The sequence below is a fragment of the Acomys russatus genome, chromosome 29 (genome assembly GCF_903995435.1).
Source record: "Acomys russatus chromosome 29, mAcoRus1.1, whole genome shotgun sequence".
NCBI lineage: Eukaryota > Metazoa > Chordata > Mammalia > Rodentia > Muridae > Acomys > Acomys russatus.
The window spans coordinates 23345696-23359438 of NC_067165.1; the positions used below are offsets into that span (position 1 = coordinate 23345696).

The 13743-nt window shown below is 53.3% G+C and overlaps 1 protein-coding gene across 2 annotated transcripts; it reads right to left on the minus strand.

Moving 5' to 3' along the window:
* Positions 1 to 443: 443 nt before the first annotated feature.
* Hpca (hippocalcin) lies at positions 444 to 10524 on the minus strand. Of its 2 annotated transcripts, none has more exons than XM_051171826.1 (4): positions 10381 to 10524; positions 7303 to 7701; positions 749 to 854; positions 444 to 636 (listed from the first exon to the last, which is right to left on the minus strand). In XM_051171826.1, the coding sequence occupies exons 2-4, from the start codon at positions 7678 to 7680 to the stop codon at positions 539 to 541; spliced, it is 582 nt and encodes a 193-aa protein (XP_051027783.1). In that variant the 5' UTR covers positions 7681 to 7701; positions 10381 to 10524; the 3' UTR covers positions 444 to 538. The 2 variants fall into 2 exon arrangements, with proteins under 2 accessions (XP_051027783.1, XP_051027784.1); XM_051171827.1 differs by lacking the exon at positions 10381 to 10524 and adding an exon at positions 10059 to 10152.
* Positions 10525 to 13743: the final 3219 nt, after the last annotated feature.

A 13743-nucleotide genomic window follows, 5' to 3' on the forward strand; every position in this document is an offset into this window, starting at 1 on the left:
CAGATTGGGTTTGGGGACCCCCTGTTGGAATCCTGGGATTTTTTTTTTAAACCATGGCCTCCAGCCAGCAAGAGCTGGGGCAGGAAGTGTTCTTCTGTAGGGAAGTAGATGGAGAAACAATTCAAGCCCCACAGCCCGGGAATCCTCATGTCTCCCCACCAAACAAAAAGACTGTTTACCTGGGCACGACTCCCACCTCCCTCCAGGCTGAGGACCACCCAAGAGGGACCTACCCCCCCTCCACCCCGCTTTGTGGAAGAGCCTCAGGGCTGTAGGTTCAGCTGTCTGAGTAAAGACCAAACCAGAGGGTCATCTTGGTCCCACTAAGGAAGATTCTGCCTCTAGAGCCGTGGGTACTAACTGCTATCTTGCTTAGCCCCTTCCTTGCAGGGTTCGCTTCTCCAGAGGCCCCCCACAGTGCAGACCCCCCGAAAAGGGATCCCCCCAGTCTGGCCCCCAGCCTGGATAGACACGAGGAAGTGGAAGCTGAGAGCCGGAGGGCCGGCGATGGCAGGGAGGCGAGCTGGCTTGTCGCAGCTCAGAACTGGGAGGCGCTGCTGGGGTCGCACTGCAGCAGGCGCACGATCGATGGGTCGCTTTTGGCCCCGCGGATGAACTCCTCCAGTGACAGCTTGCCTGCAGAGCGAGGGGGAGGGCTGTGCTGAGGAGGCAGCCGCGAAGCCAGGCCGGTGGTGCGGGAGAGGGAGAGGGAGGCCGCCCACTCCCAACCCCTACTCCCGCCACTCACCGTCGTTGTTTGTGTCCATTTGGCGGAAGATTTTCTCAGTCCTCTTTTCCGGGGTCGACTCGTCCTCAGGCATCTTCATCACGGAAGAAACCATCTTGTAAATGGCCTAAGGGCGGGAGAGGAAGGGGAGAGAACATCAAGGAGTGAGAAGAGCTGATTTAAGTAAGCCCTAATACCGATCTCCGGGTCTCTATAAACATCCCAGGGTCGTGCTCCGCTGTTCTTGAAGGGAGGAGAGGGAAGGAAAAGTCTGGAAAGGCTTTCTAGAAGAGGGATCACTGAAGAGGACCCAGAACCCTTAGAGGACCAGGTGATGGAGCTGATGAACAAAGGCACCGCAGCCTGAAAGCTCCAGGTAGATGCCAAGAATTTGGGGTGCACAGTCAAGAGAGATGTTGGAGGCTTCCCCAGATAGCAAAGCGCCTAGAACGCAAAGTGCAGCTGGGGTGCGCGTTTGGAGATTAAGAGCTGAACCAGCCCTCCTTCCCAGGGACCTACAGGGGGCGCTGAGCTGAGAAAGAGGGCTCTGGGCTGCACTGCGGTCTATGATCGACAGGGGGCGCAGAGCAGAGTGGAGGCAGCTGAGACCACGAAGGGGCGGGAACGTTATGCAAATGAATGCAAATGAGCACCTGCCGAGGGGCCAAGGACAGCCTGAGCTTTGCTAGGCCGAGGGCGGCAGCTGCCACGTGTAGGAGCTCCAGAGGCAACACGAAGGAGAGTTTCTGAGCTAAATGTTACAGAGCACGTAGTGCTCAGCCTGTGGGATGGGCTATGTTTCTGCTCCCTGGAGCTCAAAAACCAGACTAGTCACCTCAAACGGAACAAAGAAAGAAGCCTCCTTTGTTCTCCCTTACCACGACCCTCCCCACCCCATCCATGACCAACTTTGTTTCTCCAATACTTTTTTCCAGTCTCTTTTCCTTCAGATTTGTCCCACACACTGCCTCTGAAGGCTCTTTCTAAACACAACCCTCCAACTACCACGTCCCCAAACCATCAGGCCGCTCCCTTGTTTCCAGTTTTCTTAGCAAGGTCATCTGTGAACCTGCCTGGGTCAGGGCAATCTCCTGTACAGGGCCTCCTGGGCTTTTCCTCCTTGGAGGCCTGTGCCTGCTTCCCACCATACAGATAGGAAGAATAACTGTAACCACTTCTAAGATTCCCAAATTCGGGCGGGTGTGGTGTCCCATGCCTTTAATCCCAGCACTCGGGACGCAGAGGCAGGTGGATCACTGTGAGTTCCAGGCCAGCCTGGTCTGCAAAGCGAGTCCAGGGCAGCCAAGGCTACACAGAGAAAGCCTGTCTCGAAAAAATAAATAAATAAATAAATAAATATTCCCAAATTCCAGAACAGTGCCTTGGCACATGGCAGGGAACTCCGTGTTTAAAGGCCATTGTCACCTCCCACCACTCTGTACCAAGTCCAAACCATTTGCTTTTGGTATCCGAGGTTCTTCACAAGCTGTCCAGTGCTGGCCTCATCATCACCAGGCCTCACAAATGAATACCCCCGGGCCTATCAGAATCCCCAACATTTACACCCTCTGCCTGGAATAATATGAGCTACCCTTAATCATGCAAGTGGTTCTATGTGCAGGAGTTCTGTTTAGTTTTGTTTTTCCTGGCTGTCCTGGAACTCACTCTGTAGACCAAGCTGGCCTTGAACTGAGGATCTCCTGCCCCTGCCTCCCGAGTCTTGAGATCAGAGTTGTACGCCACAATGCCTGGCATACATGCAGGATTTCTAAGCTGTACATCAGCTCAAAAAAAGCATGTATCAGCCGGGCGGCGGTGGTACACACCTTTAATCCCAGCACTTGGGAGGCAGAGGCAGGTGGATTGCTGTGAGTTCGAGGCCAGCCTGGTCTACAAAGTGAGTCCAAGACAGCCAGGGCTACACAGAGAAACCGTGTCTCGGAAAAAACAAAAAACATGTATCAAATCTTCCCTTTTGGGCCGGGCATTGGTGGTGCATGCCTTTAGGTCCTCGCACTCTCGAGGCAGAGGCAGGTGGATCTCTGAGTTCAAGGCCAGCCTGGTCTACAGAACGAGACCCAGGACAGCCAGGGCTACACAGAGAAGCCCTGTGGGGGCGGGGGGAGTTTCCCCTTTCCGGATAACACACCAAGGTCTGGGAAAGGAATTGCTGGGAGGTGCTGGATTAGAGCTTGCTCTCTCTTCCCGGCTAGACCTGCGGTTCTCAGCCTTCCTAATGCTGCAACCCTTAAGCACAGCTCCTCGTGTTGTGCTGACCTCCCAACCACACAATTATTTTTATTTTTTTGCTACTTCATAACTTCAGTTTTGCTACTGCTGTGAATGGTAACATAAATATCTGATGTGCAGGACATCTGATAGGTGACCCCTGTGAAAGGTTGTTCAACCCCCCGCAAAGGGGGTCTCAACCCATAGGTTGAGAGCTTCTGTGATAGATGTATGCTTGGGCAATTTGGAACGATAAACAGCAGGAGTTCTGGAGTGGAGTGACATCCTGGTCCGTTCTGCACTCGCTGTGCATGCTGGAATAAGGACTCAGCCTCCGTAAGCCTGCTTCCTTCTGTAAAATGGAGAAGCGTGTCTATCTCATTGGAATCGCCTAGAGGGTTAAATGAGATAGAAAAATATAACAATGGCTGGCTGGCATAAATGGTCACTAAGCAGCAGCTTATAGTGTCATTATTCATCCACCGTGTCCTCTGGTTTTTCAGTCCCGCAGTCTCCTCACCACGTGCCACTGACCACATCTGCGTGGTCTGGCCTTAACGTTTCCTATCAGAGCGGGAGCCCCATGAAGCACACTGCTCCTTTCCCCACATGGGGCCACCACCCAGTGTAAGGCTTGGCTGGGAGAAGGAATGAGCAGTGACTTAGAGAGTGGCCATTCCCTTTGTGACAATCCTCCTGATTAATCGTCCGCTAGCTCAGAGTGTCACCGGAGCCTACTTGTCATTAATCAGGCCCTGGGGTTCACAGAGCTCTGTCTGCTCCAGCTGTCTGGAGCCTCTGGGCTGTCATAGAGAAAGTAGGGGTCTAGAGGACAGAAGCTGATTAAAAAAAAAAGAGGGGCCCGGGGTGCCTAGGGAACGGACTAGCTTAACTGCTGCACCGGGCAGGGTGGCTTCCAGCTGAGATTTGCCAGTGTATGAATGGAAGTCATGAGCATCTCTCTGCATTCGTTGATAAGCAGAGGATTGCCCCAAATGACCCGCCACCACTCCTTCGACCTTTCTAGCAGGACCCCTCGGGTCTCCCATCATCCTGCTTCCAAAGAGGAGTGCACGGCCCAAAGGCTTCTGGGACAAACACTGGGGCAACAGGCAATCAGCCTTTTCAATCAAGCTAAAGGCTGAGGTGCACGTCCTCAGCAAGATGGGGAGCTGGCTATCAGCCCGTGACGTGGAGGGGCGAGAAGGGAAGAGTGCAGAGATGCAGGAAGGGGCCTGGTGCAGAGCCACAGGGCAGCAGTTCTCACGGCACACCTTGCGGATGCTTATGATGCCATGTCAGTCTACGCAGAAGATGAATGGAGAGAAGAGGGATTGACAGTCACCGGAAAGAAAGTACCAGCTCAGGACCCCCAAGGCCAAGCTCTCAGCACAAAGGAGCGTTATTTGCCCCCCGAGGGACTGAGGGCAGGGAAAAGAGACAAAAACAAGAGACAGGGGATGAGAGGGAAGGTGACATGAACAAAAGAGAGAGAGGAGAGGTATTTGTCCCAGAGGACAAAGGACTGCCTCTGGACAGAGAGGAAACAGACATGGCACATAGGAAAATGGCCGTTTATAAAGGTAAAAGGAGAAACCCATGCTAAGATTAGATGTTTAAGCCAGGCGGTGGTGGCACACGCCTTTAATCCCAGCACTCGGGAGGCAGAGGCAGGTGGATCGCTGTGAGTTCGAGGCCAGCTTGATCTACAAAGTGAGTCCGGGACAGTCAAGGATACACAGAGAAACCCTGTCTCCAAAAAATAAAAAGTAAAAAAAGATTAGATGTTCAATTGCTTGTTTGTTTGTCTTTGTTTTTCGAGACAAGGTTTCTCTGTGTAGCCCTGGCTGACCTGGACTCACTTTGTAGACCAGGCTGGCCTCGAACTCAACAGCAATCCACCTTCCTCTACCTCCCGAGTGCTGGGATTAAAGGCGTGCACCACCACGCCTGGCTTTAGGTGTTTAATTTTAATTGGGCATGTTATTTAGATAAGCCAAAGGGGGCTTTTGATTTCTAGGCTGCAATACTTTGATAGCTGGATTTATGGTAGTCAGCCTTAGGAGGAGGAGGAAGTGGCCAGCTAAGGGCATAGACCTTTGGTGTCTGGCTTTAGGAATGTAAGCTAACGGTTTTCAGCAAGGCAGAGGGAATGAGGAAGAAGGGCAAGGCGTGCCAGAGCCATGCTCGCCATGCTCGAGCTGGCCAGAGTCCCGTCAATCACTAACATTCACTGAGTACCAAGTACTGAGTACCATGTACTTGGTACCAAGCCCTCAATGGACCCATTCCTCTCTGTGAGAGCGTTGGAACAGTGGGCAGAAGCCAGCAGGTTTATGGCTTCCTGTTTTCTCGATAGGTAAAGGCACTTGCAGACAAAGCTGACAGATCTTAGTTCAACCTCCAGGATCTGCACAATGGAAGGAGAGAACCGATCTCTGAAAGTATTCCTCTACCCTCCACATGTGGGCCGTGGCATGGACATGCCACCCCTGCACATAAACAAATGTAATAAACAGTGTTTAGAGGCCAGCCAGTACCACACAGAGACAGACCCTGTCTAAAGGCAAATGTTTAAAGTGGGCACGGAGCAGGGTGGATGAGAGAATCGTCATCCCACTGACCGCCTTCAGTGAGCCACGGGGGGATGGGTGTTGTGGAAGGCTTCTGAAATAAATCTAGTGTGTTTCCTACTTCAGTTTGTACTAAGAAAAGACATTCATGACAAGTCTCTAAACCTCCTCATGCAATCAGCATCGCTGTCACTGCTCCAGTTTTATAGACGAGCAGCCTAAGAGCTAACGCCAGTCCGGAATTGGAAACCTCATCTCCTAGAAGCTCGCTCGGCGCCTTCACAAAAGGCAGCTTGGAGCGGTGGTGGCCAGCCTGGGCTCAGTCCCTCTTGTACACACGGAGGCAAGCCACACTCTGCCTGGCTGAGACTCGCGGGGCTGCCCTAAGGATGCGCTCAGCTCATGCAGCTCTAGGCTCTGCTGGTGCATCCATGCAATAGTTAGGAGATGTGGACACCGGAGCCAGGTCACCCACTCACAGGCTGTGAGGTCTCAAGCAAGCGTTTTCTCCTTTCAAAGCATGTTTCCTCCTCAGTAAACGAGCATCGATAAAACAGTCCTTGTGAGCCGGGGATGAGGCTGAGTGGTGGAATGCTGCAAGCAGGTGAATGAATGAACGAACATAGCTGGGCATAGGAGACACACACCGGTAACCCTATGACTCAAAGGCTAAGCAGGAGGATCCTGAGTTCAAAGCCAGTCTGAGCTACATAGAGAGACTTGTCTCCAACCAAACCAAACCAAATATAACTTGCCTAAATCAGAAATGTCAAGACAGGAAAGACAAAGTAAGGGAGGGAGCATTCCAAATTAAGCCAGAACAACAAAGCCAGACATGGTAGCATTCTTTAATCCCAGCGCCCAGGATGATGAAGACACAGGCGGATCCCTGTGAGTTGGAGACCAACCTAGTCTATAAAGTGAGTTCCGGGCTAGCCAGTGCTATACGGTGAGACCTTGTTCTCTAAATAAATATGACCAACGAAGTAGGATACTAAAACTCAGTGTAGGAGCCATGCGTGGTGGGGCATGCCTTTAATCCCAGCACTTGCGAGGCGGAAGCAAACGGATCACTGTGAGTTCAAGACCAGCCTGATCTGCAATGGAAGTCCAGAACAGCCAGAGCTCTGTGTAACAGAGAAACCCTGTCTCAAAAAAACAAAACACACACACACACACACACCATATATATATATATATATATATATATATATATATATATATATATATATATATGTATGTATGTTCCATGTATGAAACATTCTGACAATGAATGTACCATGGCATAGGACTTGTACATTAGAATTAGAAAATGCCTCAACTTGGATAACCATACTTTAGGATATGTGAGATAATGTCCTATTAGTCTTAGGAAATGCATCATTTACCTAAGGGGGAAAGGGTCGATGCTGAGAACAACCAGAAAGCGTGGCATGCACACAGAGATAAAGTAATGTCAGGAAGCGCTAGCTGGTGAATATGGGCTAAGGATGCCCGAGAACACTTCCTCGGCTTTTCCTTCTTTTCTTTGTTGTTGTTGGGTTAGTAGGGGGAGAGGAGACAGTTTCATGCTGTCTAGGCTGGCCTCAAATTCAGCAGAGGCTGCCTTTGAACTCTTGACCCTCCTACCTCTAACACCACAACAGTTTTAAGCATTCAACTTTTCTTTACATAGAAAATCATGTCATTCTAAAAGATTTTTGTAAATGGGGTGGGAGATGGTTTTTGTAAAGGGGGTGGGAGATGGTTCAGCCAGTGACGGTAGAGGCCCACCTGCACAATTTCTAGCATCTCCTCCCGGCTGATGTAGCCATTGCCGTCCAGGTCGTACATGCTGAAGGCCCACATGAGCTTCTGCTCCAGGCGGCCACGCGAGGTCACGCTCAGAGCAATGATGAACTCCCGGAAGTCGATGGTGCCGTCGCTGTTGGTGTCAAAAGTGCGGAAGACGTGCTCGGCGAACTTGGAGGCATCGCCGTAGGGGAAGAAGTTGGCGTAGATCTTCTTGAACTCGTCCACGTTGAGGATGCCAGTGGGGCAGTCCTTCAGGAAACCCTTGTACCACTCCTGCAGCTCCAACTCGGAGAACTCCGTGTTCTCCCGCAGGTCCTGCAGCATCTCTGGCCGCAGCTTGCTGTTCTGCTTGCCCATGGCAGATGAGCCAAGTCCCACCTGGGTGCCCACAAAGGAGGTGAAGGGACAGAGAGCAATGGTTATGTCTTTTTTGGCCACTTGACACCACTCTAGGAGGACTCTCAGACACAAGACACTCCAAACTCTCATTTGACCCCAGACGAGAGAGGTGAGCCCCAGATCACACAGCCTGCACCCTGATTTGTGACTTGCATGTCTAGAGAGCAGACCCAGAGAGAAAAGAAGGGACCAGTTCACCCTGAGTGATGCCCTTCTGGCTGTCCCTGCTAAGCCTATGCACAGTGCACATCTTCATCCTCCCAAAGAGGGACCTGAGGGTCAGCTCCATTTTCCACAGAAGGGAAGCTCAGAAAAGTAAAACGATCCGCCTCAGGTCACATGGACACTACAGGGTAGAGCTGAGCAACCCCAGAGTTTCCTAGAAGGGTGCAGAAAGATTCTGAGGCCTCCTTTGCACCTGCTGCCCTCTCATGGCTTGCCAGATGTCCGATGACCCTACAGTGCACCTGCAGCTTGGATGCTGTCCAGCGCTCATCCTGAAGATATGCTCGGCAAGAGGCCACATCACCTGGGCTCGAATCCCAGCACACACTCTCTCTCTCTCTCTCTCTCTCTCTCTCTCTCTCTCTCTCTCTCTCTCTCTCTCTCCAGCTATGAGCCTTGGACACTTTCCTCAAACTCTCTGTCTCAACTGCAAAGTGGGTTTACTAACAGGTACTCATGCCATCGGGGCACGGTGGGGACTAAATTAGTTAATACCTGTGAGCACTTAGAACTGAGCAAGTAAATGCTACCTATATACATGTTAAATGGGTATAAAAAATGATTTGCATGTACTCAGACTCCACAAAAATCAGGCATGATATGCAAGTGCACGCCCCCCCCCCCCCAGCACAGCACACATAATGCCACATAGATCACCAAAGGCACTCACTGGGTCCTATGCCACTCACACACCAGCCTACACCACACATGGGTCACCATGCCTCCACACACAACAATCCCCCTGCCCCACAACTCACACGCACACTGGCACATGGCCCCCACGCACAACTCCCATACACTGTGCAACAAGACACACCAGCCCACGACCCCACATGTCTCACACATGCCATCACACGCCAACTCACATGCCGACACCCCTCACATGGCCAGCTGCACGTGGGACCTTCAGGCACCCTTGCCATTTGCCTTTCCATACCCGAGGTGCTGCCAGGTCCCAGGAGAGGGAGCTGCAGCCCTTCACAGACCTACTGAGGATTCCCCCCACCTCTCCCCAGGGAGCCCTACCCAGTCCACCCAAACCTCCCTCACCACTCACCTTTTATCTGGTTTTCAAAAGGTCCCCTCAGGGCAGGGATTAAAGTGTGAAGCTGAGGACAAGCAATGGAGGGGAAATAGCCAAGGCAGTCCTAAGCACAGGTGCAGGGGCATGCGCAAGTGGCTTTTGAGGTTGGAGATGCGGGTAAGATGGGACGAGAAGGGTTCCTTGTGCATGAAGGTACATGAAGCTCTGTGTACATGCATGTGGGTGCGTGTTGAATGAATGTGCTCACACATGTGAGTCCCGGGCTCTGCACCTCGTCTTTCTCCCTATGCGTTTCTATGCATGTCTGCGTGTGAATTTCTATATGCGTGTTGAATGGGTATATTGCACCTGTCACAAAGAGAAGAATGTACCCGGGAATGTGAGGGGACCTGTGTCTGTCCTCAGTAGTGTGTCATGCATATTCCTGTAAGTTGGTGCCCCCTCTCCTTTCTAGATCAGCCTCTACTGCCCCAGGCTGAGGAGCCACAGAACAAGTGTGTGGGAAGGGACTGAGGAAATGCGCAGAGCTGAGCAGGGGAGCGTGTCCCTTACTCCCCTCCTCAAGGTCCAAGGAACTGGGTCAGCGGGGCGGGGGCAGAGCGATGCGCTGGGCAGGAGCGCTCCTCCAGGTGCCCCTTCCTCCCGGCCACCCTCGGCATTGCCTCTCCCAGCCGGAGGAAGGGTCTGCAAATACCCTCAGAGCCCAAAATAGGAGGAACCTCACAGTTAGATCCGTGAAACCCACCCCAGCAACCCCTCCAACCCTCTCCAGACTCCAGCCCTGAGCCCCCGCCTCCATCTTCCCGCACTCGGTGCGAGGTCCCTCCTGGAGGGGGCGCGCGGGACGGTCGACGCGCGACTCCCAGGAGCCGGCCACTCAGCGGTCAGGACCCTGGAGAGCGCCACGCGATTTCCCCTGGGGCAGCCTAGGGCTGCCAGCGCGGCGGGTGGGAGGAATCCCACGAGGCTCGGGGAGGAGCGGGCAGGAGAGCCCTGGACTTGGGTTCTTGGTTCCGGGGCTGCCATCCCCTCATCCCTGACCCGGGCCGGAGGGGCCCCCACTCACCCAGCAACGCCGAGACACCGACTGCGCAGAGAAGGCGGCGCTGCTGCGGCGCGCGGCGGCAGAGGCGGCCGGAGGGGCGGGAGGGACTGCGAGGGAGACGCCCCGCAGCGTTGGCCCGGAGCCCCTCCCCTGGGGGGTCCCCCCCATTGGCAGCTAGGCTCCGCCCCCGCCCCCGCCCCCGCCCGGGAGAGGGAACGGGACGCCCTCGCTGCCCCGAGCCCCCTTTCTCGGGAGCTCCCCGTTGTGAGAGGAAGATCGGGACCCCCAGTTCTGCAAGGAAAGAGGCGGGTCAGTGCCCAGGGACCGCGCTCCTAATCCCTACCTGGGCACGGAGCCGCCCGTCGCTCCGAGGGCGGAATCCGATAGGCACCCTCGCTGCCCCCGCACCTCAACTCCGGAGCTAGCTGAGCTGGGGGCTCTCTAGGAAGGCAGGAGCGCCTACTTCTCAGTCCCAAGGTCTTCCAGGGGCCAGACACGCCCCCTGCCTACCTCCGCCTCAGAGAGCTCGCCCCCCCTCCTGCCTACTACTCCGGATGTCATCATCCCCCACCTCATCTAAGAATTAATGCCACCTCCCACCATCGATGTACCTCACTCTTCGCAGTACCCCTCCTGGCAAGGCATCCTGTCTTCCCCCGAGCCTCTTCGAGTGCAGGCCTGAGACCTGAGAGTGCAGAAGCACTCCACCTTGGGGGCTGGGGGGGGTTCTGAGGCCTCTTGTCTACACTCAAGGCAGCTGCTCTCTAGAGACGCTGATGGGGTCACAGCTCCTCTTGTCTGTATGGGGGCTGCACCCTCCCACCTCCAGCCTCAGTCACAATCCCTACATCTGAGCTCAAATTCTGTCTTATCTCTCTCCCTTCCCATTGCAGAATGAGGAAACTGAGACTTAGAAGGGTTAAATGCTATTCCCAACTCAGGAGTGCTCATTCATCCATTTAAAAACATTTCTTGGGCATTGCTTCTGCACTCAGCGCTGTTTCAGGGGCTTGCAATCACGCAGAAGAAACAATGACCTAACATACATAGTCGGCCCTGTAGTGTGTCAGATCAGCAGTTTTGAGAAAGGTTTGGACCGGTGGGCTGAACAATGGGCCCTCCGGACTGCGGTCCAGGTGAGGCCAGGGGTCCTGGTTGTTTTGAATAGAGTGAGGGGGTCTGACTTCCTTGCAACAGCTCACTGAAGTATTGTGTCCAGAAAAGAGAGACAGAATGAGCCTGGTTTCTGGACCTCCTTCGAAGATGGGATTGACAGCATTTGCCACTCCCTGGAAAGCTCTTTCTGGTGTGTTTTCTCTATCTGTAATTCAGATCGTCCTGGTTGCCCAAGACAGAAAAACAAAGCTCTCCCTGAAGGTGCCTAGACCAGGCCATCAGTTTAGCCTTCACCTCCTGTGCTTGAAGGAAAAGGGGATGGGAGGGGGCACATTGTCAGAGCTGGAGAGCCAGACCGGCATGGAGTAGGGACAGCTGGGCTCTCAGGAACACCGGCTCCACTGTGTGCCTTGGCTCCTGTGTTGGGACCCCCCAGTGGAGGCGTGAGAGACGCCAGATGAACGTGGGTGGTTCCCAGCTGCCTCCTTCAGGAAGACCTGCAAACAGGAAGAGAGTATCTCCATAGCCCCCCTACCCCAGACCCCTCCTAAGATAACCTCCCTCCCCTCTCCCTGGTGGGCCCAGAGGGACAGCCATGCATGCTTGGGACATGGGAAAAAAGCCATTCCGTCTCTCCCCACCACTCCAAGCCTGACTTGATTCTTCCCCCACCCCGCTCCATCTTTGGGTGGAGGGTCTCAGGTACCCCTACTTCCAGGGAGGGACTGTGTCACACCATCGTCCAGGGTACCTGCTTTCTTTTCCTGTTTCTACATGCCCATGACTGCATCCAAAAGTAGAGTCTGAGCCTTCATGGGCTCTGCTGGCTGTTCACATCAGCCATCTCTGCTCTCCCAAGAGCCACAGAAGCACTGGAAAGGCTCTTGAGCCCAAGAGGAGGCCTGGGTGCTTCCCCCATTCTATAATAAAGCCCTGTGTCCAAGACAGGTGCCCTGCAGTTTAGTTTAGAAAAGGCAGCAGGGAGATTGCTGCTTGGGAAGCCTGGGTCCCTCATTTCTGCACCTCCTGAAGCAAATGGCTCTTTCCCTTGCTGAGCAGGTGACAGTCACAAAGACAGCTGAGACATCAGGGTGCCTGGGGTTTGCCTTATTTGAAGGCCTGTTGTGTGCCTGATCCAGTTCTTGCTGCTGAGGCCTCATCCTCTCTCATCTCAGGAGGATGTGTCCAAGAGGGAAGGAGGGGCTCAGTCTGTTTTTGGTTTTGTGGTTTGTTTTTTTGTTTTGTTTTGTTTTGTTTTGTTTTGTTTTGTTTTGTTTTCGAGACAGGGTCTCACTGTGTAGCCTTGGCTATCCTGGACTCGCTTTGTAGACCAGGCTAGCCTCGAACTCACAGTGATCCACCTGCCTCTGCCTCCCGAGTGCTGGGATTAAAGGCGTGTGCCACCACCACCCAGCTTGAGGGGTTCAGTCTGAAGGGGAAGTGGAGCCAGGAGAGGTGGAACAGGACAACAGGCAGTTCATGGAAGAAGGGACGTGTCTTAAGAGCAAAGAAGTGAGGGGGGAGGCACTTCCTAAACCTGGGGAGAAGCCCAGGGGTGACCGCGCAGGCCTTGAATCCCAACACCTGGGAGACAGAGGCAGGCAGTTCTCTGATTTTGAGGCCAGCATGGTCTACTGAGTTAGTTCCAGGACAGCCAGCGCCACACAGAGAAACCTTTTCTTGATAAAGCAGTCACTTGGGCTGGAGAGATGGCTCAGAGGTTAAGAGCACTGGCTGCTCTTCCAGAGGTCCTGAGTTCAATTCCCAGCAACCACATGGTGGCTCACAACCATCTATAATGAGAACTGGTGCCCTCTTCTGGCCTGTGGGTGTACATGCAGACAGAGTATTGTATAAATAATAATAAATAAAGTTCTTTTAAAAAAAGAAGAAGAAGAAAAGAAAGAAAGAGCTGGGTGGTGGTGGGTGGCACATGCCTTTAATTCTAGCACTCGGGAGGCAGAGGCAGGTGATTGCTGTGAGTTCTAGGCCAGCCTGGTTTACAATGTGAGTCCAGGTTACACAGAGAAAGCCTGTCTCGAAAACAAAAACAAGAGAGAGAGAAAGAGAGAGAGAGAGAGAGAGAAGAAAGAAAGGAAGAAAGAGCACTCACTCACTCAATCAATTAAAAGAAATCTGGGCTGCTATCTTATTCTTCTACCCGTTGCTGAGACACTTATCTCCTGCATACCTACTGTTCACAGAGTGTCCCTGAGAGTCTCTAAGACGGCCACCATTTTATAGATGTGGAGCCTGAGGCTCAGAGGGCTGAAGTCTCCACCCTGAGCTTCAGCAGCAGTAAGACAAATCCGAGCCCAGGTCTGTGGGACTGGGGAGTTGCAGGTCCTACCCTGAAGTGGGCGCGTCTGACCCTTTCTCTAGCCCACTCAGAAGACTGACCCAACCCCCATTCCATGTCTCCTGGGTCCTCAACGGTTTGGAAAATCCCGATGAAAGCAGATGGTGGGGACAGATGGAGGGGAAAGCATCTTGGGGGCGGAGTTACACAAACAAACATTGATAAAGTGATTAAAACCTCAAGCTACCCCTTTCCAGAAAGCCCTGCCCACCCAGCTTGGAGCACAGTGAG

What these genes read in the sequence shown, in the direction of transcription:
- Hpca (XM_051171826.1), bottom strand. Translation starts at nt 7,680, where the DNA reads ATGGGCAAGCAGAACAGCAAGCTGCGGCCAGAGATGCTGCAGGACCTG. An exon ending in AGATGCTAGAAATTGTGCAG is followed by an intron (nt 855 to 7,302) that starts GTGGGCCTCTAC and finishes TCCCGCCCTTAG; the next exon opens with GCCATTTACAAGATGGTTTC. An exon ending in AATGGACACAAACAACGACG is followed by an intron (nt 637 to 748) that starts GTGAGTGGCGGG and finishes CTCGCTCTGCAG; the next exon opens with GCAAGCTGTCACTGGAGGAG.